The 24251-nt window shown below is 35.7% G+C and overlaps 1 protein-coding gene across 2 annotated transcripts in view; it reads left to right on the forward strand.

Moving 5' to 3' along the window:
- The window catches only part of NPHP3 (nephrocystin 3), a 56341-nt gene that overhangs the window by 23500 nt on the left and 8590 nt on the right, over positions 1-24251 (forward strand). For both annotated transcript variants that reach the window (XM_019962380.2, XM_019962370.2), the window contains exons 9-21: positions 207-380; positions 4256-4359; positions 6305-6419; positions 6673-6816; positions 7304-7401; positions 10067-10169; positions 10606-10688; positions 12084-12222; positions 14199-14363; positions 20641-20735; positions 21359-21481; positions 23063-23252; positions 23411-23652. In XM_019962380.2, coding sequence (XP_019817939.2) covers positions 207-380; positions 4256-4359; positions 6305-6419; positions 6673-6816; positions 7304-7401; positions 10067-10169; positions 10606-10688; positions 12084-12222; positions 14199-14363; positions 20641-20735; positions 21359-21481; positions 23063-23252; positions 23411-23652 — 1775 coding nt within the window. The remainder of the gene's footprint in view (positions 1-206; positions 381-4255; positions 4360-6304; positions 6420-6672; positions 6817-7303; positions 7402-10066; positions 10170-10605; positions 10689-12083; positions 12223-14198; positions 14364-20640; positions 20736-21358; positions 21482-23062; positions 23253-23410; positions 23653-24251) is intronic.

The raw sequence follows: 24251 nt of genomic DNA on the forward strand, positions 1-24251 counted from the left end.
CTATACTGTACAAGGTCTTCACTTCCTTCATTCACTTTTTTTTTTTTCTAATTTTATTTTATTTTTAAACTTTACATAATTGTATTAGTTTTGCCAAATATCAAAATGAATCCGCCACAGGTATACATGTGTTCCCCATCCTGAACCCTCCTCCCTCCTCCCTCCCCACCTTCATTCACTTTTGTGTGCTTGCTCTTGGTGTTCAGGACATCCTGGGCTTTGAAAACACAGACCTAGACACCAAGGATTTGGGCAGTGAAGATTCTATTCCAGAAGAAGATGATTTTGGTGATGTTCTGTGGGACATACATGATGAACAAGAGCAAATGGAAGCTTTTCAGCAAGCTTCAAATTCAGCCCATGAGTTGGGATTCGAGAAAGTAAGCATTTGGTTTACAGTTCCAACAAAAATCAGTTGCACTTAAAAGCTGTAATGTAATTGTGGTTTAATCTAATTATAGTCAAGGTTAAGGACTATGTTAATAACTTCCTGATGGCTCAATTATCCATGTTGAGACATGTGCTTAGGTTTGTATCATGTGAAAAAAAGTGAGATTCAAATATACTTATGAACATCAAACATGTTTACTTACAGATTGTGCTTGTGTGCAAAGTCACTTCAGTCATGTCTGACTGTTTGCGACCCTATTTGCCGTAGCCCACCAGGCTCCTCTGTCCATGGGATTCTTCAGGCAAGAATACTGACGTGGGTTGCCATGCCTTCCTCCAAGGGATCTTCCCAACCCAGGGATTGAACCCACGTCTCTTATGTCTCCTGCATTGGCAGCTGGGTTCTTTACCACTAGTGCCACCTGGGAAGCCCTAGTTACAGATTAGGATTTATCAACTACATGTTTATTATGCTACCGTCTGCAATTCTCTAAGATAATATGCCTAGGAAACCTGATAAAAATAGTCAGGCTATCTATTCTTCCAGTTCCTAGAGGAATCAAAATACCAAACATCCAGAAAACAAAGCAGAGTAGTTAACGCAATAGGCAGATCTGTCCTTCAGCATCTTTAAATATCTAAGCGAATAAACAAGACTAGAAGTGTACAAAGAATCTATCTTCAAGTTTAAAAAACACTTAATATTTAAAAATTAATAAAAGAATATCTTAATATTACAGTAACTGTCACTAACAGCTATTTTTTTTATAGAACTTTTAATGGCTTTTATAATTTAGACTCAGTTTTATGTCTTGGTTCCACTGTTTCCTCACTATGGCTTTTGACCAAGCAACTTAGCTCTAAGCTTTGACTTTCTTGTGTATAAAATGAGGATGACTATAGAACCTACCTCACATGGTTGTTGGGGGGACTAAACCAGATCTTGCACATAAAGCACTTGACACGGTACCCATCACATGGTAATGTTAAATTGTTATTTCATAAGGAAGGCAAGATATCACTATTTTATAATTGAAGAACCTAAGGTTCAGATTACAGTTTGCCTATGAGCCTACAGAGTATAGATTGCAGATGTAAGATTTTAACCTAGATCTTCTGGCTATAAATCCCGTGCTTTCTTCTGTGGCAAGGAGTCTTAATGTGGGAAACACAGGTCTATAAAAAGACTTCGTGTACGTGCTCAGTAGTATCTGACTCTTTGCTACCCTATCGATTGTAGCCTGCCAGGCTCCTCTGTCCATGGGATTCTCCAGGCAAGAATACTAGAGTGGGTTGCCATTTCCTCCTGCAGGGGATCTTCCTGATCCACAGATTGAACCCAGGTCTCCTGAGTCTCCTGCATTGGCAGGCAGATTCTTTACCACTTTAAGCCACCTAGACTTTAGGTGGGGCCATGAACTAAATTGTTAGGTCATATAACCTAACAATTTACGAGGTTTATGAGGTCATAAATCAAATAAGCCCTTTGTTTCTTGAGAAGCATCATTTCTATCAGAAATATTTGAATTCCTGGGAAATATGATATGACAAACAGAAAAACTGATTGAAAAACTATACTAAGTAATTATTTATTGTAATTGCTAGAAATCTCTGCTACCCTAAAGCTCACACAAACTGCTTATTACACATTCTTTTGATTCTTCATCAGTTATCATTTACACCACTGGTACACTTAACATCCTAACCCTCAAGATGACTTTGGAAATTCCTTTATAACAACTGAGATCTTGCAGTTTTCTGAGCAAGTTCCTTTTCAGCTCTGAACCAAGTTTTCCTATCTGGGATGGCCTCGGAAATAAGAGTTCTTGGGCTTTGCATAGAATTCACTCAATTTCAAAAAGATCTTAGGTGGCCTGTCCTAACTTGATTCTCTGTAGTGAGTTTGGTGACTCCAAGGCTTCAGATAAGACCTTCTCATTGTTTCTCAGGAATCCTTGGAAACTGAGATGGTCTTCAGAACAGGTGACATCTAGGTTGCTTCCATGTCCTGGCTATTATAAACAGTGCTGCGATGAACATTGGGGTACACGTGTCTCTTTCCCTTCTGGTTTCCTCAGTGTGTATGCCCAGCAGTGGGATTGCTGGATCATAAGGCAGTTCTATTTCCAGTTTTTTAAGGAATCTCCACACTGTTCTCCATAGTGGCTGTACTAGTTTGCATTCCCACCAACAGTGTAAGAGGGTTCCCTTTTCTCCACACCCTCTCCAGCATTTATTGCTTGTAGACTTTTGGATCGCAGCCATTCTGACTGGCGTGAAATGGCACCTCATAATGGTTTTGATTTGTATTTCTTTGATAATGAGTGATGTTGAGCATCTTTTCATGTGTTGTTAGCCATCTGTATGTCTTCTTTGGAGAAATGTCTATTTAGTTCTTGGGCCCATTTTTTGATTGGGTCATTTATTTTTCTGGAATTGAGCTGTAGGAGTTGCTTGTATATTTTTGAGATTAGTTGTTTGTCAGTTGCTTCATTTGCTATTATTTTCTCCCATTCCGAAGGCTGTCTTTTCACCTTGCTAATAGTTTCCTTTGTTGTGCAGAAGCTTTTAAGTTTAACTAGGTCCCATTTGTTTATTTTTGCTTTTATATCCAATATTCTGGGAGGTGGGTCATAGAGGATCCTGCTGTGATGTATGTCGGAGAGTGTTTTGCCTATGTTCTCCTCTAGGAGTTTTATAGTTTCTGGTCTTACGTTTAGATCTTTAATCCATTTTGAGTTTATTTTTGTGTATGGTGTTAGAAAGTGTTCTAGTTTCATTCTTTTACAAGTGGTTGACCAGTTTTCCCAGCACCACTTGTTAAAGAGATTGTCTTTAATCCATTGTATATTCTTTCCTCCTTTGTCAAAGATAAGGTGTCCATATGTGCGTGGATTTATCTCTGGGCTTTCTATTTTGTTCCATTGATCTATATTTCTGTCTTTGTGCCAGTACCATACTGTCTTGATGACTGTGGCTTTGTAGTAGAGCCTGAAGTCAGGTAGGTTGATTCCTCCAGTTCATTCTTCTTTCTCAAGATAGCTTTGGCTAATCGAGGTTTTTTGTGTTTCCATACAAATTGTGAAATTATTTGTTCTAGCTCTGTGAAGCTATATATATGACAAACCCACAGCAAACATTATCCTCAATGGTGAAAAATTGAAAGCATTTCCTCTAAAGTCAGGAACAAGACAAGGGTGCCCACTTTCACCATTACTATTCAACATAGTTTTGGAAGTTTTGGCCACAGCAATCAGAGCAGAAAAAGAAATAAAAGGAATCCAAACTGGAAAAGAAGAAGTAAAACTCTCACTATTTGCAGATGACATGATCCTCTACATAGAAAACCCTAAAGACTCCACCAGAAAATTACTAGAACTAATCAATGATTATAGTAAAGTTGCAGGATATAAAATCAACACACAGAAATCCCTTGCATTCCTATACAGTAATAATGAGAAAACAGAAAGAGAAATTAAGGAAAGAATTCCATTCACCATTGCAATGAAAAGAATAAAATACTTAGGAATATATCTACCTAAAGAAACTAAAGACCTGTATATAGAAAACTATAAAACACTGGTGAAAGAAATCAAAGAGGACATTAATAGATGGAGAAATATACCATGTTCATGGATTGGAAGAATCAATATAGTGAAAATGAGTATACTACCCAAAGCAATTTATAGATTCAATGCAATCCCTATCAAGCTATCAACAGTATTCTTCACAGAGCTAGATTTCATTTTTTCTTGCAGCTTTTCTCCACTGATTTCAGAGGATAATTGGAAATTGACTCTATTTAGTATTTGAAGAGGCATGTTCTTCTTCACAATTTACAATTTACATTCATTTTTATTTCTAGTACTACCAGCGCCTTAATGATCTTGTGGCAGCACCAGCACCAATTCCACCCCTTCTTGTATCTGGAGGACCAGGCTCTGGAAAGTCCCTTCTTTTATCAAAGTGGTATGATACAGTGCAATTAAACAGTTATTGTTGTCATCATTTGAACTACTGAACTCATTCAACAAAGTGAATTATTGCATGTCTACCTTCCTGCAGGGCCTGTATTGAATATTAAAAAAGCAAAAAGAGTAAAATAACAGACTCATGCCCTGAGAAATATACAACTTGAATGTTAGAGGGAAGATACAGAATGAGAAAGGAATAGCATTTGTGATTGTGTACATAAATTATGTTGTTGTTTAGTCGTTAAGTCTGACTCTTTTGTGACCTCATGGATTGTAGCCTGTCAGGCTCCTCGGTCCATGGGATTTCCCAGGCAAGAATAGTGGAGTGGGTTGCCATTCCCCTCTCCAGGGGATCTTCCCAACTCGGATCGAACTGGCATCTCTTGAGTCTCCTGCACTGGCTGGCTGGTTCTTTACCACTAAGCCACCAGGGAAGCCCACATAAATTATATAGGTCAGAGCTAAGGGAGTGGTTAATATCAATATCAATAACCTCCGATATGCAGATCACACCACCCTTATGGCAGAAAGCTAAGAGGAACTAAAGAGCCTCTTGATGAAAGTGAGAGGGAGTAAAAAATGTGGCTTAAAACTCAATATTCAGAAAACTAAGATCTTGGCATCTGGTCCCATCACTTCATGGAAAATAAATGGGGAAACAATGGAAACAGTGACAGACTTTATTTTCTTGGCCTCTAAAATCACTGCAGATGATGACTGCAGCCACAAAATTAAAAGATGTTTGTTCCTTGGAAGAAAAGCTATGACCAACCTAGACAGCATATTAAAAAGCAGAGACATTACTTTGTCGACAAAGGTCTGTCTAGTCAAAGCTATGGTTTTTCCAGTAGTCATGTATGGATGTGATATTTGGACCATAAAGAAAGCTGAGCACTGAAAAATTGATGCTTTTGAACTGTGGTGTTGGAGAAGACTCTTGAGAGTCCCTTGGACAGCAAGGAGATCAAACCGGTCAATCCCAAAGGAGATCAATCCCGAATATTCATTGTGAGGACTGATTCTAAAGCTGAAGCTCCAATACTTTGGCCACCTGATTCAAAGAACTGACTCATTGGAAAAGACCCTAATGCTGGGAAAGTTTGAAGGCAGGAGAAGCGGATGACAAAGGATAAGATGGATGGCATCAACAACTCAATGGACATGAGCTTGAGCAAGCTCTAAGAGTTGGTGATTGACAGGGAAGCCTGGCGTGCTGCAGTCCATGGGGTCACAGAGTTGGACTGAGCAGTTGAACTGAACTGAAGGGAGTGGTCAGTGTGACAGGGCATTAGGTGAATTACAGAGGCATGTACCTTTATTTTCAGTTACTGGGCTCATCTTTAAAGATTCATTGGGATTTTAAATATTTGAAATAAGACACACTATTTAGAGTGAAATAAATCATAAAGAATATCAAAATAAAGGATAATCTTTACTATGAATGTAAAACTGGTTCTTTAAATTATGGACTAAGGTTCATTTAAGCTAATAAACTCTTATTTTAGTTCATCATGTTATTTAAAAACAAGAGGTAAGACCATTTTCTTTCATTCATAGTTATTATTTACATTGAGGAATTATCATATGTTATTTCCTTTTTATTGCCCTTTTATTCAAAGTTATACTTCAAAATATTATTTTTGTACTTACCATAGAAACTTTCTTCCTAGGTAAATGTTCATTTTACTAATACTTTAACCTCAAATGTTTTAATTAACATTAGTCACATCAATTTGTAAATAAAATGAAGCTATAATTTTTAACGGTTTATTTAAAAGAATCTAAAAGTGGAGTAAAAATGGAAATTTCCCATATTAATTCAAAATTAACTGATCTTGTAATTACTAACAGGTAGCAATTGATGCTTAATGCATTGTGAATTCTTTTTTGTTGACAGTAAAGGAGGTTTATCAGTCTTACAAAAGGTCTTTTTCTTTCAGGATCCAATTACAACAGAAGAATTCCCCTAACACACTAATTCTTTCTCATTTTGTGGGGAGGCCCATGTCAACCAGCTCAGAGGCTTCCTTGATTATTAAACGACTGACTCTAAAGGTAGAATATACCATTTTTGGAGTTACTACAATTTTTATTTAGATTCAGAAGTTGTCTGGCCTGAGGACCTGATGATAAACTAATTTTCGGTATTACCCATTTGTTTTGGTTTTGCATAAGGTTAAAAGTATATTCAATGCTATTGGGTCCTTCTGGTGACAATTTTGGTTTAAAATGCAGAGACAGAAATATTTCTCACCAGCTGTGTGATAAAGTGTAGCTACTTTAATTTGTATATGTTCTCACCTTGTAGTTGATGCAGCATTCTTGGTCAGTATCTGCTCTGACATTGGATCCTGCTAAGCTTTTGGAAGAATTTCCACGTTGGCTGGAAAAACTCTCTGCCCGTCATCAAGGCAGCATCATCATCATTATTGATTCTATAGATCAAATTCAGGTATGTTTTCACTTTGCAACCTGTTGATACACTCAGAAAGAGACAAAAAGTATCAGTAATGACAGATGTTTAAATCATGTTTGTGAGAAAAAAATGTTGATTTTGTTTCTTTTATTTCTGCTTAATTTATAGAGAGGAAGCCTGTGGATAATACAGAAACACACACACACATACATATATATATATATGCCAGTAGACACTAGTATCTTGTTGGGAAGGACCAACTATATTTTTACAGTTAGCAAACATTGTTCATTTTGATATAGTTTTAGGGCTTTGACATTTCCTTGCATGCCCATAATTCGGATCAGTGATGGTAGTGTTTTGCCACTTCTAATATTCTACGATAAATAATCCCCAAGTAAGATTTTACCCTTAATGAGAACTATAATGAGAATTTCATTTTAATTGGAAAGCTTTTGAAATATTCTAAATTAATAGATGGAATTATTATTGTTTTTATATAAATTGTTTTTATATTTTTAAGCAAGTTGAAAAACACATGAAATGGCTGATAGATCCCCTGCCTGTGAATGTAAGAGTAATTGTTTCTGTGAATGTAGAAACATGCCCTCCAGCGTGGAGGTAAGCTGCTAACATTAGTTATTTCTGGTTACATGAAATATTTTAAGTAGAAAGAAAGTTTTTTGATACGTGATTATTTCTCATATTTTTCATGTAAGTGGGAGTGAGGATAGGGAGAAATGGACAAATTCAGGAAAAGGATGCAATCTATAGCATTTTGTGGGAAATTAGATCTGAGATGTGAGGGAGAAGACTAGGATGGCCCCTAGGTTTCTGGCTTGAGAAATAAAGTAAATTGTGGTTCCATGAACTAAGATGGGAAACACAGAGGACAGGCAGGTTTGTGGAGGAAAGGTCATGAGTTTTGTTTTCAGACATGGTTTGTTTGAGTTGTCAATTATAGCTCCAATTGGTGATTTCTGTCTGGTAGGCAGTTAAATTTATGGGTGAGGAAAACAAGGGAAGAGCTGGGCCCAGAAAAATAAGACTAGCCATCTGCGATCCTGAAATGCAAGTCCAAAACTTAAAAAGGGATGCAGTGGTTGAGTTCTGTGAAGTGGTGTTTCTCAATCTATTTTTGTCTCTCTACCCCGGGAGCATTTTTAGTAATGCTTTTCCTAATCACCTCCCTACCAAGAAATTTTAATATCACACATATACCATACATAAATTCATGAAGATAAACAGATATATGTGTATTTGTTGTTCAGCTGCTAAGTCATGTCTGACTCTTTGCAACCCCATGGACTGCAACATACCAGGCTTCCCCGTTCTTCACTATCTCCTAGAGTTTGCTCAAACTCACACCCATTGATTGAGTCAGTGATACCACTGAACCATCTCATCCTCTGTGTCTCCCTTCTCCTCTTGCCTTCAATCTTTTCTAGCATCAGGGTCTTTTCCAGTGAGTTGGCACTTTCCATCAGGTAGCCAAAGTATTGGAGCTTCAGCTTCAGTCCTTCCAATGAATATTCAGGGTTGATTTCCTTTGGGATTGACTGCTTTGATCTCCTTGCTGTCCAAGGACTCTCAAGAGTCTTCTCTGGCACCACAATTTGAAAGCATCAATTCTTCAACACTCAGCTTTCTTGCAAAGATTAAAAGTATACTCAGTGCAATTGGGTCCTTTTGCTGACAATTTTGGTTTAAAATGCAGAGATAGAAATATGTCTCACCAGCTGTGAGAAACATGACTCATACCCATACATGGCTATTGGAAAAAGCATAGCTTTGACTATATGGACCTTTGCTGGCAAAGTGATGTTTCTGCTTTTTAATATGTAGTCTAGGTTTGTCATAGTTTTTCTTCCAAGGAGCAAGTGTAATTTTGTGGCTGCAGTCACTGTCCACAGTGATTTTGGAGCCCAAGAAAATAAAACCTGTCACTGTTTCCACTTTTTCCCCAGGTGTTTGCCAGGAAGTGATGGGCCCAGATGCTATGATCTTGGTTTTTTGAAAGTTGAGTTTTAAGCCAGCTTTATCACTCTTTCACCTTCCTCAAGATGTTCTTTAGTTCCTCTTTGCTTTCTGCATTAGGGTGGTGTCATCTGTATATCTGAGGTTATTGATATTTCTCCCAGCAATCTGGATTCCAGCTTGTGAGTCATGCAGCCTGGCATTTTGCATGATGTACTCTGCATGTAAGTTAAATAAGCTGCGTGACAATATATAGACTTGATGGACTCCTTTCCTAATTTTTAACCAATCTGTTGTCCCATGTCCAGTTCTAACTGTTGCTTCTTGACCTGCATACAGGTTTCTCAGAAGGCAGATAAGGTGGTCTGGTATTTCCATCTCTTTAAACATTTTCCACAGTTTGTTGTGATCCACACAGTCAATGGCTTTAGCCTAGTCAATGAAACAGAAATAGATGTTATTCTGGAACTCTCTTGCTTTTTCTATGAGCCAATGGATGTTGGATATTTGATCTCTGATTCCTCTGCCCTTTCTAAATCCAGCTTGTACATCTGGAAGTTCTTGGTCATATACTGTTGAAGCCTAGCTTGAAGGATTTTGAGCATAATCTTGCTGGCATGTGAAATGAGCGTAATTGTACAGTAGTTTGAACATTCTTTGGCATTGCCTTTCTTTGGGATTGGAGTGAAAACTGACATTTTTCAGTCTGTGGCCACTGCTGAGTTTTCCAAATTTGCTGGCATATTGAGTGCAACACCTTAACAGAACCATCCTTTAGGATTTGAAATAGCTAAGTTGGAATTCCATCACCTTCACTAGCTTGCTGGGGAGGGGAAATCTTACACTTTTTATGTATAAAGCGCAGATTTGTGGTTTATAAAAAGCGTAAGATTTCCCTTCTCCAACAAAGAATTTCAGCACTTCATTGAGAATGGATGTTATAGGGTGATTAAATTTGACTGAATTACAAGTAATGTTTGGTCAAAGACTATGTCTGGCACTATTCCTCATAGGTACCAATACTGATGTTATTTTACTGATCATATAGAACATAGAACTAGAAATGTTTTACCAGTTTACAGTCAATATATAAGCTTTTATCTTATAACAGTGTTTGTTGTGATTAATTGCTAAAAGTAATGACATGCATATTATAACATGTATAAAGGAAATAATATTACTTACTATGATTAATTTTATGAAGGTAGTATAAAAAATTAATTCTTATAATGGACTTTGATTTGTATTATGGGAAGCTTTGTTGTTTCATTAGAAAAGAATTTCATTTTTCTTTTTCTTTAAATAAAAGGCTGTGGCCTACACTTCATCTTGACCCTTTAAATCCAAAAGATGCAAAATCTATTATAATTGCAGAATGCCACTCTGTAGACATTAAATTGAGTAAAGAGCAGGTAAGTATTTTTAATTATGCTGCTCTCTTTTACTCTCTATAGCTTTTTTATTTAAAAAAAATACCTTATATGAGACTTAAAATTCAATATAGGAACTCTATGTGGTTCCAAGGAAAATTGGAATTTAGTTATTACTTTGTTAAATGCATTTACCCTTAAACTAATAACAGATATAGAACAAGCAATAAAAAAATACTTTGGTCTTAAGGCTTACTTTACTATATTATATTAAGCAGTATTTTAAAAGTGAAAAAGCATTTGAATGTTGACAGCACTTGTAGCTTACCACAACACAGCAGTGATGCCACTGATGAGGTGGCAGGAACTGTGTTATTTCTTCAGGGACATTTGCTGATGGCTCAGTTGTAAAGGCCACTTAATTCCAGGGTGGTTTTGTATTTTTGTTTTGTTTTGTTTTTTTGGTTAACTGGTACAGGAAAAGAAGCTAGAACGACACTGTCGTTCTGCTACAACCTGCAATGCTCTTTACGTCACTCTTTTCGGCAAAATGATTGCATGGTAAGTGGTAGTTATTTTATGTCATCTTCAGCAATTTTGTGTTTGCTGCAGAATGCTTCCTCACTGTGTGAAACAGAACTGACCATTATGGCAATCTCTCAGGCCACTAAGATTCTGGTGTTCTAACTGTGATACTATGACTTGACTGTGATACTGTAGCTTGACATCCATGATAATGTGACGACTGAAAATTACTAGCCCGTGAATATCAGAACTTGTTGGATATATTTGTCTGGTTTTCATCACACTAACCTTTTCTCAACTTGGGGCTGCAAAAGAAGGCCATCTTTGTTCTAAATTGTCACCTTGAGGCCTGTAGTTTTGGGAAAGTGAGGAGGCAAATGAGGCATAAAAAGTGTTATTTCAGGTGTCTTTCAATATCAGTAGATAGGTATATTGGTGGGAATTTTTAATTGTCTCTGTTCCCACATCCTGATAAACGTTTCATCTTACAGCAGAGACGTCTATTTTAGACATTCATTTGTAATGTGCCTTTATATAAGCAGTAGAGAGTTTTACTACTTTTACTTCTTCAGGACAGCCTCACCTTACTTTGTCTGTTTGAAACCAGAGGTTAAAAAAAAAAAAGACTAATACTTGTTTTGGTATTCATCAGAGTAGGTTGTAATCCTAGAACAATTCATACTGGGGAAACTGAAACTAGTACCGTTGTCTCTCAATTCCACATTCTCACCTGAAGCACCAAATTTGAAATGAAAAAAATCTTTCAAAACTTTGAATTGGCTGTGATATTTTCACTGACCCCTCCCCCTGTCCCCAGAGTTATAGCAGTGAATCTGAGAACAACAGTGGCTTGCATGAGTACAAAAGTGTTAAGTCATGCATTTCGTATTTTTTCAAGTAATCTCTTTTAAGAGGGACTATGGACCATTTTTTATTTTTTCACCATTCTTTACATATTAAAAAAAGAAACTACTGGTAAATATTATGTAATGTTTTCAAACAAACCCTATCTACTGTTTTCTTTAAGCTGATGTTTTCTTAACTTCTGGTTCTGTTTGTTTAAATTTAGTTTGCATGGCTAACTAATAATACTTATTTGTAATTATTTTCTTGCTTCCTGTATGTAGGTGGCGTGCATCTAGATGTACCATGTCTTATTTTTATGTTTCATAGTGTGCAGTAATTACTTGATACATAGTTAATTCCCAGCATATGTTTATTGCATTGAATTAAATGGTATACTAAAATAACTCTGATGATTCTAGCAGTCCCATAAAACTAACATTTTCCTGGGCCATGTTTTATCGAATTCCTGTTGTTACCAGTTGAACAGTATAAAAAAAGATAAAGTAGAGCATTGTTTTTATTTACCCCCAATTATTCAGTTGTTGTCAGACTGTAAGAAATTAAATCTATTCTCAATTCCAACAGTGCTGGGAGAGCAGGCAATTTAGATAAAATCCTTCTTCAGTGTTTCCAGTGTCAAGATACTGTTTCATTATATAGACTTGTTCTGCGATCTATCCAGGAGTCCTTGGCAAACGATACAGATAAAGAACTAATGAAACAGGTAAAATGTTATAAACTTATAAAGGGAAGATTATTTTGCCATGTTTGCATTTGTGTGTGAATTAAAGTAAATGGTAAATCCCTGTAATGTTAAATATGTTTCAAGCATATACTATACCCACTGCCATAGTGTGCTTATGACCAGAAGTGATATCTCAGGGAATCTTCATTTTCCTGATTATCATGGAGATTTTTCATCTTTTCATGCTTCTTGGCTATTCTTGTTTCATCTTCTGTGAATTGCTGGGTCAGGTCCTTTACCCATTTTTTAACTGAGTTGACTTTTTCTTGTTGATCTGTTAGTTTTTAAAGGTTCTGCATATTGAATACAAATTCTTTGTTATAGAGTTTACAAATTAATGTCTTCCCTGTTCTTGTGTTTTAACCTTATGGCATCATTATACAAAGTTTTGTTTTAATAAAGTGAAATTTATCCATAGTTTCTTTTATGGTTTATGCCTGTTTATCTAATTTTTTAAAATCCTTTGCTGTCATAAAAATGATTTCATATTTTTCCCTTCAAAATATTTTATAATTTTGTTCTTCATGTGTAAGTCCTTAATGTACATTACATATTTTTATTTATTGTGTGAGGAAGGAATATACTTTTTTTTTTTTTTTTTTTTGCCACACTGCACAGCTTGCAGGATTTTAGTTCCCTGACCAGGAATTGAACCTGGGATACTTCAGGGAATTCCCAGGAGCCTAATTCTTAATCTTTTAAAATATAGCTAGTTAATTGTTCATTTTATTTTATATATCTTTCCTACTGATTTGGAATGCTACCTCTCAGGTATCAAGCTCATATATAAACATGAGTCTGTTTCTAGGCTCTTCTGTTCCAATTTACTATTCTTTATCAATACCATTGTCTTAATTATTAGAACTTGAAAGTAAGCTTTGATATTTCATTGGGCAAACCCCTTCTTAATATTTTTCATAGTTATCTTGGCTCATTTCCCATGTGTATCTTTAGAGTTGGCTCAGCAACTCCATGGAAATTCAATATGCAATTTTAATTGGAATTGCACTGAATTTAGAGGCTAATTTGGGGAAAATTATCTTATATCTTCTCCTTCATGAAAAGCTAGATAGTTCTCCATTTATTTAGTCATCTTCTTGAATGATTTTCAATCACATTTTATCTTCTTTCCCATAAAAGTTTTGAACATCTTTTGTTAAAATTTGTTTCTAATGACTCTGTAGTAGTTAAAATAACTTGTAAAACTTTTTTGTTGCTGGTTATTCAACTTAGTTTTTGGAAATTCACTAACAACCTTGCTGAGCCCTTATAGTTTTAACCTGGATCCATTTTTGTGTTTATTTCTCAGCTTGGGGGGGGGGGGGGTGGGTTCCTGTAGGTTGGACTTTTCTTTTTTTTTTAATTTAATTTAATTTAAAAATTTTACAATATTGTATTGGTTTTGCCGTATATCAACATGAATCCGCCACAGGTATACACATGTTCCCCATCCTGAACCCTCCTCCCTCCTGGACTTTTCATTCTACCTCTAAGCCCACAAGCTTCCTTCCTTGTCTTCTTGTTCTGCTATTTATCTATCTAAATTTTCAGTTTCCTATTTGGGATACTTGGGGGATTTCCCTTTCTTTTCTAAAGGTTCAGTTATGATTTTAGAAATGTTTTTTTACTTGTTGTTATCTGATATTGAGAGGCATTTGTACTAAGAGGGTTGTTTTCTTCCACCATCTTCCCAGAATTGGAACTCTTTAATTAGTTTACTTTTTCTATATGTATGCTATCTTTGGCATGCTACATTTTATATGTACACTGTCTTATTCTTGATTAGTGTCTTTTGGAAAGTGTGTTTTAAGAAATCTGTTTCTTGGTTTATTAAATCACTTGAATGATAAATTTGAATAAGTTAATAAGCTTAAAAGAATTATGGACATTTTAATGGCTATTAGTTAACAATAGAGGTACTGTATAATCACTGTTAATTTATTTTATCTACCTAGATTCTCTGCCTTGTAAATATTAGTCACAATGGTGTGAATGAGTCAGAATTGATGGAACTCTATCCTGAGATGTCCTGGACTGTCTTGACCTCCCTTATTCACAGTTTACACAAAATGTGTTTGTTGACTTATGGTTGTGGTTTGCTCAAGTTTCAACATCTACAGGTAAATGTTATCTTAGTAAGGTTTTTTCACTTATTGAAATGTCTACATATCATCGCATGTGTATTATGGTATATAATACCATATTATTTCAAATATTTTAATTAAAAGACAAAATTGAATCTCATTTGGCATTACAGATATTTTTCCAGTAATTTTAGGTTAGATACAAAATTTGGCTAATATTCTTATGAAGTAAATACCTTTATGAAATGGCTATTACTTTAAAAGGTAGTTTTTTCTGAAAGAGAAAAACGTTTTTTTTCAATTTTATGTTTCATTGTATTGTTGGTGTAGTATACATGTTTTAAGAGCTTGGGTTCTGTCACTCTGCCTCAGTTCACAGCCCAGCTCTTTACAGCTTAATGTAACCCTGGGCAAGCTCTCTGAGCCTTGGGCAGATGTTTTCAGCTTACCTCGGGGTTGTGAAGATAATTAACTGAAATGGTGAATAATTAATTGGTCCTGGTGAAGTCCTAAACATGATTTCTAGCACCTAGTAAATAATGACTAATATAACTCTTTTTTTGTACCGCATAATTTGCATCAGTTAATCCCAAATTCCCAATCCTTCCCTCCCCAACTACCCCTTCCCCTTGGAAAACACAAATTTGTTTTCTGTGTCTGTGATTCTGTTTCATAGATATGTTCATTTGTGCCATATTTTAGATTCCACATGTAAATGGTAATCATACAGTTTGTCTCTTTCTGACTTCGCTTAGTATGAAAATCACTAGGTCCATCCATGCTGTATTTTATTCTTTTATTTATGGCTGAATAAATATTCCATTGCATATATGTACATTGTATTTTTCATCTGTTCTCCTATTGATGGACATTTAGGTTTTTTCCATGTCTTGGCTATTGTAAAGAGAACTACCAAGAACACAGAAGTGCATGTATCTTTTTGAATTACAGTTTTTTTCTGGATAAATGCCAAGAGTGGAATTGCCAGCTCTTATGATTACTTTATTTTTAATTTTTAAAGAAACCTCCATGCTGTTTTCCATAGTGGCTATACCAGCTTACATCCCTACCAGCACTATGGGAGGGTTCCCTTTTCTCTACACCCTCTCCAACATTTGTTATTTGTAGACTTTAATGATGGCCATTCTGACTGGTGTGAGATGGTACCTCACTGTAGTTTCAATTTACATTTCTCTAAAAATTAGCAATAATGAGTATCTTGTTATATGCCTATTCACCATCTGTATGTCTTCTTTGGAGATATATCTACTTAGGTCTTCTGCTCATTTCTTGATTGGGTTGTTTGGTTTTTTGTTATTGAGTTGTATGATCTGTTGGTATATTTTGGAAACTAAACCTCTGTTGGTCACATCATTTGCAAATATATTCTCCCTTTGTTTGTCTGTTTGTTTATGATTTTATTAAGCCCTGTTGGTTTAGTTTTGCCTTTATTTCTATTGCCTTGGGAGACTGACCTAAGAAAACATTGGTACAATTTATGTCAGAGAACGTTTTGCCTATGTTCTCTTCTATGAGTTTTATAGTGTCATGTCTTATATTTAAGTCTTTAAGTCATTTTGAGTTTGTTTTTGTGTATGGTGGGAGGATGAGTTTTAACTTCACTGATTTACATGCAGCTGTACAGCTTTGCTAACACCACTTGCTGAAAAGACTGTCTTTTCTCCATTGTATTTTTTTGTTTCCTTTGTCAAAAATTAATTGACAGTAGGTGTGTGGGTTTTTCTTGGCTATTTTATTCCATTGTTCCATAGGTCTGTTTTTGTGCCAATACCATGCTGTTTTGATTGCTATAGCTTTGTAGTATTGTCTGAAGTCTTGGGGGGTTATGCCTCCTGCTTTGTTCTTTTTCCTAAGGATTGTTTGTCAATTCTGTGTCTTTTTATGTTTCCATATAAATTTTAGGATCATTCGTTCTAGTTTTGTGAAAAATGTCATGGGTAATTTGGTAGGGATCACATTAAATCTATAGTTTGCTTTGCGTAGTATGTCCATTTTAACAATATTAATTCTTCCAATCCAAGAGCATGGGATATCTTCTATTTTTTTGAATCATATTGTTTCCTTTATTAATGTTTTTTGCTCTCAGCATATAAGTCTTTCACCTCTTTGGTAAGATTTATTCCTAAGTATTTTATTTTTTGCTATGACTTTAAAAGGAATATTTTTTTACATTCTCTAATATTTCATTTTTAGTGTAAAGAAATACAACTGATTTCTTTATGTTAATCTTATATCCTACTATCTTCCTGAATTCATTTATCTGTTCTAGTAGTTTTTGTGTGGAGTTTAAAGTTTTATATATGCAGTATCATGTCATCTGCATATAATGACAATTTTAACTCTTCCCTACCAATTTGAATACCTTTTACTTTTTTTTTTTTTTTTGTCTGATTGCTGTGGCTAGGACTTCAAATACTATGTTTAAGAGAAGTGAGGAGAGTGGGCATCTTTGTCTTCTTCCAGATTTTAGTGAGAAGGCTTTCATCTTTTCACCATTGAGTATTATACTGGCTGTGGGCCTGTAATAAATAGCTTTTATTATGCTGAGATATGTTCCCTTTGGATCTACTTTGGTAAGAGTTTTTATCATAGATGGATGTTGAGTTTTCTCAAATACTTTTTCTGCCTTTATTGAGATGATCATGTGTTGTCTTTTTTTTTTGTTGATGTGGTATATTACATTAATTAATTTGCATATATTAAATCATCCTTATGACTCTGGGATGAATCCATCTTGGTTGTGGTGGTGTATGATCTTTATGTATCGTTGAATTCAGTTTATTAATATGTTGTTAAGAATTTTTGCAACTACATTCATCAAAGATAGCCTATAATTTTCTTTTTCAGAAGTGTCTGGTGTGGTATCAAGGTGATGGTGGCTTCATAGAGTTTCTTTGGGAATGTACCTTTCTCTTCAGTCTTTTAGAAGAGTTTAGGAAAGACTGGTATAAGTTCTTCCTTGTATGTTTGGTAGAATTCACTTGTGAAGCTATCTGGCCTTGGACTTTTGTTTGTAAGGAGTTTATAAATTACAGATTCTGTTTTACTTCTAGTTATTGGCCTGTTCAAGTTATTTATTTCTTCTTGATTCAGTTTTGCTGGATTGTATGTTTCTAGAAAGTTGTCCATTTCTTCTAAGTTGTTGAATTTGTTGACCTGTAATTGTTCCTAGTATTCTCTTATGGCCCTCATACCAAAAAATATTAAGTCCACACAGGCTACACAGGGATGCTCCCACATAAAAATGGTCCTCCAAGACCACAGTAGATAACTGTTTCTCCTAAATCCATAGAGTTAGAGAAATATAAGTAAAATGAAGCAGAGGAACCACTCCCAAATAAGATCAAGAGATTCCCCTGAAAGAACAAACAATGAGACAGACTTCTTCAATCTAATAGACACTGAAACAACAAGATAATGAAAATACTGAAGGAATTAAAAAGGACTATTCATAGTAATGTAGGTTACTGTAAAAAGAGACTAGAAACTAGAAGGAGGAGCCAAGAAAAATTAGAAAATTCACTTGCTGAAATGAAAGCTGAGCTAAAGGCAATGAATAGCAGAATAAATAATGCAGAAGAATGAATAAGTGATCTGGAAGATAGAATAATGGAAATCACTCTATCAGAACAGCAGACAGAAAACCAAATGAATAAAAAAAAAAAAGCAATATAAGAGACCTATGGGATACTATGAAAGCATGTCAGTCTATACATAATAGGGATCCCAGAAGGAGAAGAAAGAGAGAAGGGGAATTGAAAATATATTTGAAGAAATTATGCCTGAAAATTTCCCAAACCTAAAGAAAGAAACATATCTTCCTGTGTACAGGAGGCACAGAGGGTCCCAAACAAGATAAACCCAAACAGACCTATATTAAAACATACTATAATAAAAAAAATGGCAAAAGTTAAACATAAAGAGTGCAAGAGAATAAGGGGGTGACAGAGAATGAGATGGTTGGATGGCATCACTGACTCAATGGACATGGGTTTGAACCAACTCTGGCAAATAGTGAAGGATGGGGAAGCCTGGCATGCTGCAGTTCATGTGGTTGCAGAGTCAGACATGACTTATCAACTGAATAACAACAAAATATAAAGAGAAGATACTAAAGGAAGCAAGAGAAAAACAAAGAGTTAATTATAAGGGAATCCCTATAAGGCTATCAGCTGATTTCTCTACGGAAACATCACAGGCCAGAAAAGAATGACAAAATATATTCAAAGTCCTAAAACAGAAAAATCTGTAGCCTAGGATACTCTACCCTCCAAGATTATCATTTAGCACTTTTCAGATGAGCAAAAACTAAAAAAAAAAAAAAAAAACAGCAATACTAAACCCATCCTAAAGGAAATATTGAAAGGTCTTATTTAAATAGGAGAGAAGTAAGAATCAATAGGGAAAAGAAAGCCACAATTGGAAAGTAAATCATTTAAATAAGCTGGTTTGTTATTTAGTCACCAAGTCATGTCCGACTCTTCTGCGATCTCATTGACTATAGCCCGCCAGGCTCCTCTGTCCATGGATTTCCCAGGCAAGAATACTGGAGTGGGTTGCCATTACCTTCTCCAGGGGATCTCCCCAACTCAGGGAATGAACCTGTGTCTCATGCATTGGCAGGCAAATTTACCACTGAACCACTGGTACACAGATATTTAAAAATTTCTGTCAAAGTGGTGATAACCACAACAAACAGCAAAAGGACAAACATTAAGATATAAAAGAGGACATCAAGATCATAAAATGTGGGGGACGAGCATAAGAAAATATAGATTTTTTTTTTTTCCTAGAATGAATGTGTTTGAGCCGTACAACTACCAGTCTAAGGCAAGCAGATATAGGAAAGGGGTTAGCATACATGAAACATAGGGTAACCACAAATCACAAACATATAATAGATTGACAAAAACCAAAAAGAAGAGAAGATAAGCATAATGCAAAAGAAAATCATCAAACCCCAAAAGGAAAAAGAAAAAGAAAGGAACAAAGAAGAAATATAAAACCATGGAAAAACATGATTTAAAATAATAATAAATACATTTCTATTAATAATTACTTTAAATGCCAATGGACTGGATGCTCAAATCAAAAGACACATAGTCGCAGAAAGGATTAAAAAAAAGAGTCTAGAATATGCTGCCTACAAGAGACTCATTTTAGGGCAAATGATACACACAGATTGAAAGTGAGAGTATGGAAAAAACCATTTCAAACAAATGGAAATGACAAGAAAGCAGGGGTTACAACATTCATATCAGACAAAATAGACTTTAAGTCAAAGGTTATTAAGAGAGATAAAGAAGGATACTATATTATGATAAAAGGATCAATATAAGGAGATGACAGTACACTCATCAACATATATTCAGTCAATATAGGAACAACTAAATACATAAATACTAACAGACATAAAGGGATAAATTGATGGGAATACAATAATAGTAGGAGACTTTAATACTTGACTCACATCAATGGACAGATCTTTGAGACAGAAAATCAGTAAAGCAACAGACAGCCAAAATGATACAATATAATAGTTAGACTTAGTTGATATTTTCAAGACATTACATCAAAAATAGCAGAATACACATTCTGTTCAAGTGCACATGGAACATTTTCTAGGATTGAGTACATGTGTGTGTGTGTGTGTGTGTGTGTGTGTGTGTGTGTGTGTGTGTGTTCGGTCCTGTCCAATTCTTTACAACCCCCTGGACTGTAGCCCACCAGACCCCTCTGTCCATGGAATTTTCCAGGCAAGAATATAGGAATGAGTTGCCATCCCCTTCTCCAGGGTATCTTCCCTTGAACCCACATCTCTTAAGTCTCTTGCATTAGCAGGCAGGTTCTTTACCACTAATGCCACCTGGGAAGCCCTTCAATGCCATGGTTAATTTACATACGTAAACTAATGTAAATAAATTCTTTCATTTGAGTATGCTGTGTTATATGTAGGTGTGGAATATTTGTAATTTCACAGGCTTATCTTTCTCCTTTGTAGTATTAATATATCACTTAAATATAGCTTGCTGCTTTTAATACTTTTGCAGTTCACATTTCAGATTTTTAATATATTCACTAAAAGTTTGAATTGTATTATATTTTGAGTTCTAACAAGAATTCTCATGTCAGTTGTCACATAAATATATACTGAATTTTTAAATATTCTAATGCTATTTCTATTATACAACTATAAATTGAAATAATTATAAATTTCATTTAAAAAATTCACTGTTAGATGTACAGTGACTTACAGAAAATAGACTGTAATATTTTTTCTTTTCCTCCATAGGCTTGGGAAACAGTGAGACTAGAATACATGGAAAGCCCCACCATTATTGCTTCATATAGACAAAAGCTAACCAACTACTTTACCATGCAGCTAAGGTATTACAAACGTGCATTTTGTTGTTCTTAGCTTCTGCAACACACTGCACCTCTGTGTCCTTACTTTTTTCTTTCTTAGAATAACTTAATGTATAAAAATTTACTTATTATTTTAAAGGTTAAGTCCTCTCCTGTTAATGCCAAAAGAACAAAAATATAATTATGCAAGTCAGTCTTTTAATATTATGCTGAAGATTTAAGTGAAATCAATGCAGGATCATTTTATTATTTTTATTTTATTCTAGTTAAATAGTTTAAGTAGTTTAAAAATATGTGTGTGTCTGTAAATACCTGGGTGTGTACAGTTGTGTCCATTGATTTTTTTTTTTTTTTGATAATTCAATTTGTGTCCATTGATGGTTTTTTTAATAGTTCAGTGCCTACTCTATAGGTGTAGGAAAATACCTATAGAGTTTGATCAGTGGTCCTGAATATTACTTTATTTCCATAGTTAGGTTTATAAAGTTTCTGATTTTTACCTAATTTTCTCAGTATTATTCATAGAGTCAGGGATAGGATATATATCAAATATATATCTCCTCCTTTAACATTTGCCAGTAGTCTTTTGAAGCAATCTCACTGTGGGACAGTACTACTGAATGTTGTCCCTTCTTTTCTAATAGTCAGGACCGAGTGACTTGGAGGAGTGCAGATGAACTGCCTTGGCTTTTCCAGCAGCAGGGAAGTAAACAGAAGCTGCATGATTGTCTTCTTAACCTCTTTGTATCTCAAAACCTCTATAAAAGGTAAAAAACTTATTTGTAGGACATCTTTCCCCAGAAAAACAGATTCAAACAGTTGTTCGGTGTAATGGGACAATGGCATTCTTCATTTAAAAATTAGTCCACTTTCAGTGGTAACCGTAATATAAAACAATGTGGGAGAAATTTTAAACAGTTTGCAAATTGCCACGTCTACTTTTTCCAAGAGGTAAACAAAAAAGATGCTGTGCTGTGCTTAGTCACTCAGTCATATCTAACTCTTTGCAACCTCATGGACTGTAGCCCACCAGGCTCCTCTGTCCATGGGGATTCCCAGGCAAGAAAACTGAAGTGGGTTGCCATGCCTTCCTCCAGGGAATCTTCCCAACCCAGGGATCGAACCAAAGTCTCCCACATTACAGGCAGATTCTTTACCATCCGTGCCACCAAGGAAGCCCAAACAAAAAAAATAGAGTATTGTTTTTATAAAATCAGAGCTGGAATGCTCTTGAGATAGCTTTGTATCTTAATCTTTCACAGAAGCAGGTTTAAATCTAGACCACCCAGAGAGGAGGTTCATGATGTCTACCTCTTAGGGCATCCAAGTATTTTAAAGTGTAGCCTTCAAACCAGACTTTGGGCTCTTCATAGGATCGGACTGGTGTCAGAATTTAAAGAAAGGATTACCCTTTTTTTATAATAATCTTTTTTAAGTTTTTATTCTATCTTTTTGGCTGTACTATGTGGCATGTGGGATCTTATTTCTCTTACCAGAGGTCAAACCCACACACGGTGCAGTGGAAGCGCCAAGTCTTAACCACTGGCCCACCAGGGAAATCCTTTATGTCTCATTGTTATCTCCTGGTGTGTCTGAATTTGCCTCTTGCAGAATCACCTTTTTATGAGCCAACCTTCTGACCTCTAAGCCCCACCTCTGTCTCACCTAGAAATTTAGACACTTCTCATAACTTAGCTGCATAATTTGTTTTGTTCCTTAATGATCTCTCTCAAATTTCTTTGTTGCAGCTCATAAATTATTTCTGGTCTCCATCCAGTTTTTCATGATTTAAAATGAGATTCATCCTTTAGTTTAACAGCTCTCCATCCTACTTAATACCATCTAGAGATGAATAAGCTTACTTTTATCATTCCATCCCTTGATGAAAATACAAAGCAGGTATTCTGACAGCTTGCCTGTGCTTTGTTTCTTCTGTTCGTATTTCCATCATTTAAAATAATTTTGGGGTGAACTCAGCAGTTGACTGCATATCATAAAAAGTCTAAACAGGATTCTGATAGGGTTCCATTGGTGAATAATCATAATGGTATTAATGGTAACAGCCAACACTATGGAGTACTTGCTACATGCCATAATCTCCTTAAAGCAACACTTGAGGCAGGTGATATCAGTGTGCTCCTTCTGCAGTCGAGAATGATGAGGTAAGAGAGAACACAGCGAGAGTGCTGTGGACTCAGATGGCAGGCCCAGTTTACACCTTTACCGCACTACACTGGACTGGCCTCCTAATACACTGTCAGTAGCTTGATATGAATTTGTGGCATCTTCACTCAGTAGTGGGGTTTAACGTTTCTTTTTCATTATATTACTGTTATTTGTTGAAACAGAGGACATTTTGCTGAGTTGCTGAGTTACTGGCAGTTTGTTGGCAAAGACAAAAGTGCAATGGCAGCAGAATACTTTGATTCATTGAAGCAGTATGAGAAAAACTGTGAAGGCGAAGAGAGCATGGTTTGCTTAGCTGACCTTTATGAAACCCTGGGGCGATTTCTCAAGGATCTAGGCCTTCTCAGTCAGGTAACTTCAGCAGGGAGTTAGAGACTGTGTGGGTCTTCATGTTTACTCTTTTCTCCTCCCTAGGAATTGATGTAGCTTTCATTTGTTGTGCTAATGAGATGGCAAATCTTACAGGATTTCACTCACATTAATTGGTCTTTAACCTTTTTATTCCCCAGGCTGTTGTGCCTTTGCAGAGGTCTCTGGAAATTCGAGAAACAGCTTTAGATCCAGATCACCCACAAGTAGCTCAGTCTCTCCACCAACTCGCAAGTGTGTATGTGCAGTGGAAGAAGTTTGGCAATGCAGAACAGCTGTATAAACAAGCACTGGAGATCTCAGAAAACGCCTACGGTGCAGACCATCCACATACTGCTCGCGAACTTGAGGCACTTGCAACTTTGTACCAGAAACAAGACAAGTAAGATTTCAATGAGTAATTCTCTGGTTTTTTGACAGGGAATTACAGTTCTTAATGTACTTATGTGGGAGGCATTGTTTTGTGGCTGTGTACTTTTCTTTATCCTGTACTTTCCTTATCCTATATTCTTTTGAATCCACCATATTCAAATATTATTCTTGGTCTGGGTCTTCATGGGGTAAACAGAAAATTAGAACTGCAAGGTTTATCTCTGTTTCAAGATGTGTGGAGGACAGAACATGGACTTTGGAGTCATAGAGCTGGATGTGAAAATGAGCTCCTTTTCTGACTGGCTTTGTAATATTGAGTACTACTAATACAGGGGACAGCAAACCATCACCCACATGCCAAGTCCAGAAGGTCCCCTGTTTCACACCTAAGGTTGTAGTGGAACACAGCCATAGTTTTTTTTCATTTACATATTGTCTGTGGCTGCTTTCATGCTTTGACGGTAGCTTTTTAGTTTCAACAGCAATCACATAACCCACAAAGGCAAAACTGTTTACTCTCTAGCAGTTTACAGAAGTTTGATCCCTAGTATAATACGCCCTCTGATAGGTATCTCTTCTCTGTCTGAAATCATTTCTTTTGCTCAATCA

This window comes from Bos indicus, chromosome 1 (assembly GCF_029378745.1).
Source record: "Bos indicus isolate NIAB-ARS_2022 breed Sahiwal x Tharparkar chromosome 1, NIAB-ARS_B.indTharparkar_mat_pri_1.0, whole genome shotgun sequence".
NCBI lineage: Eukaryota > Metazoa > Chordata > Mammalia > Artiodactyla > Bovidae > Bos > Bos indicus.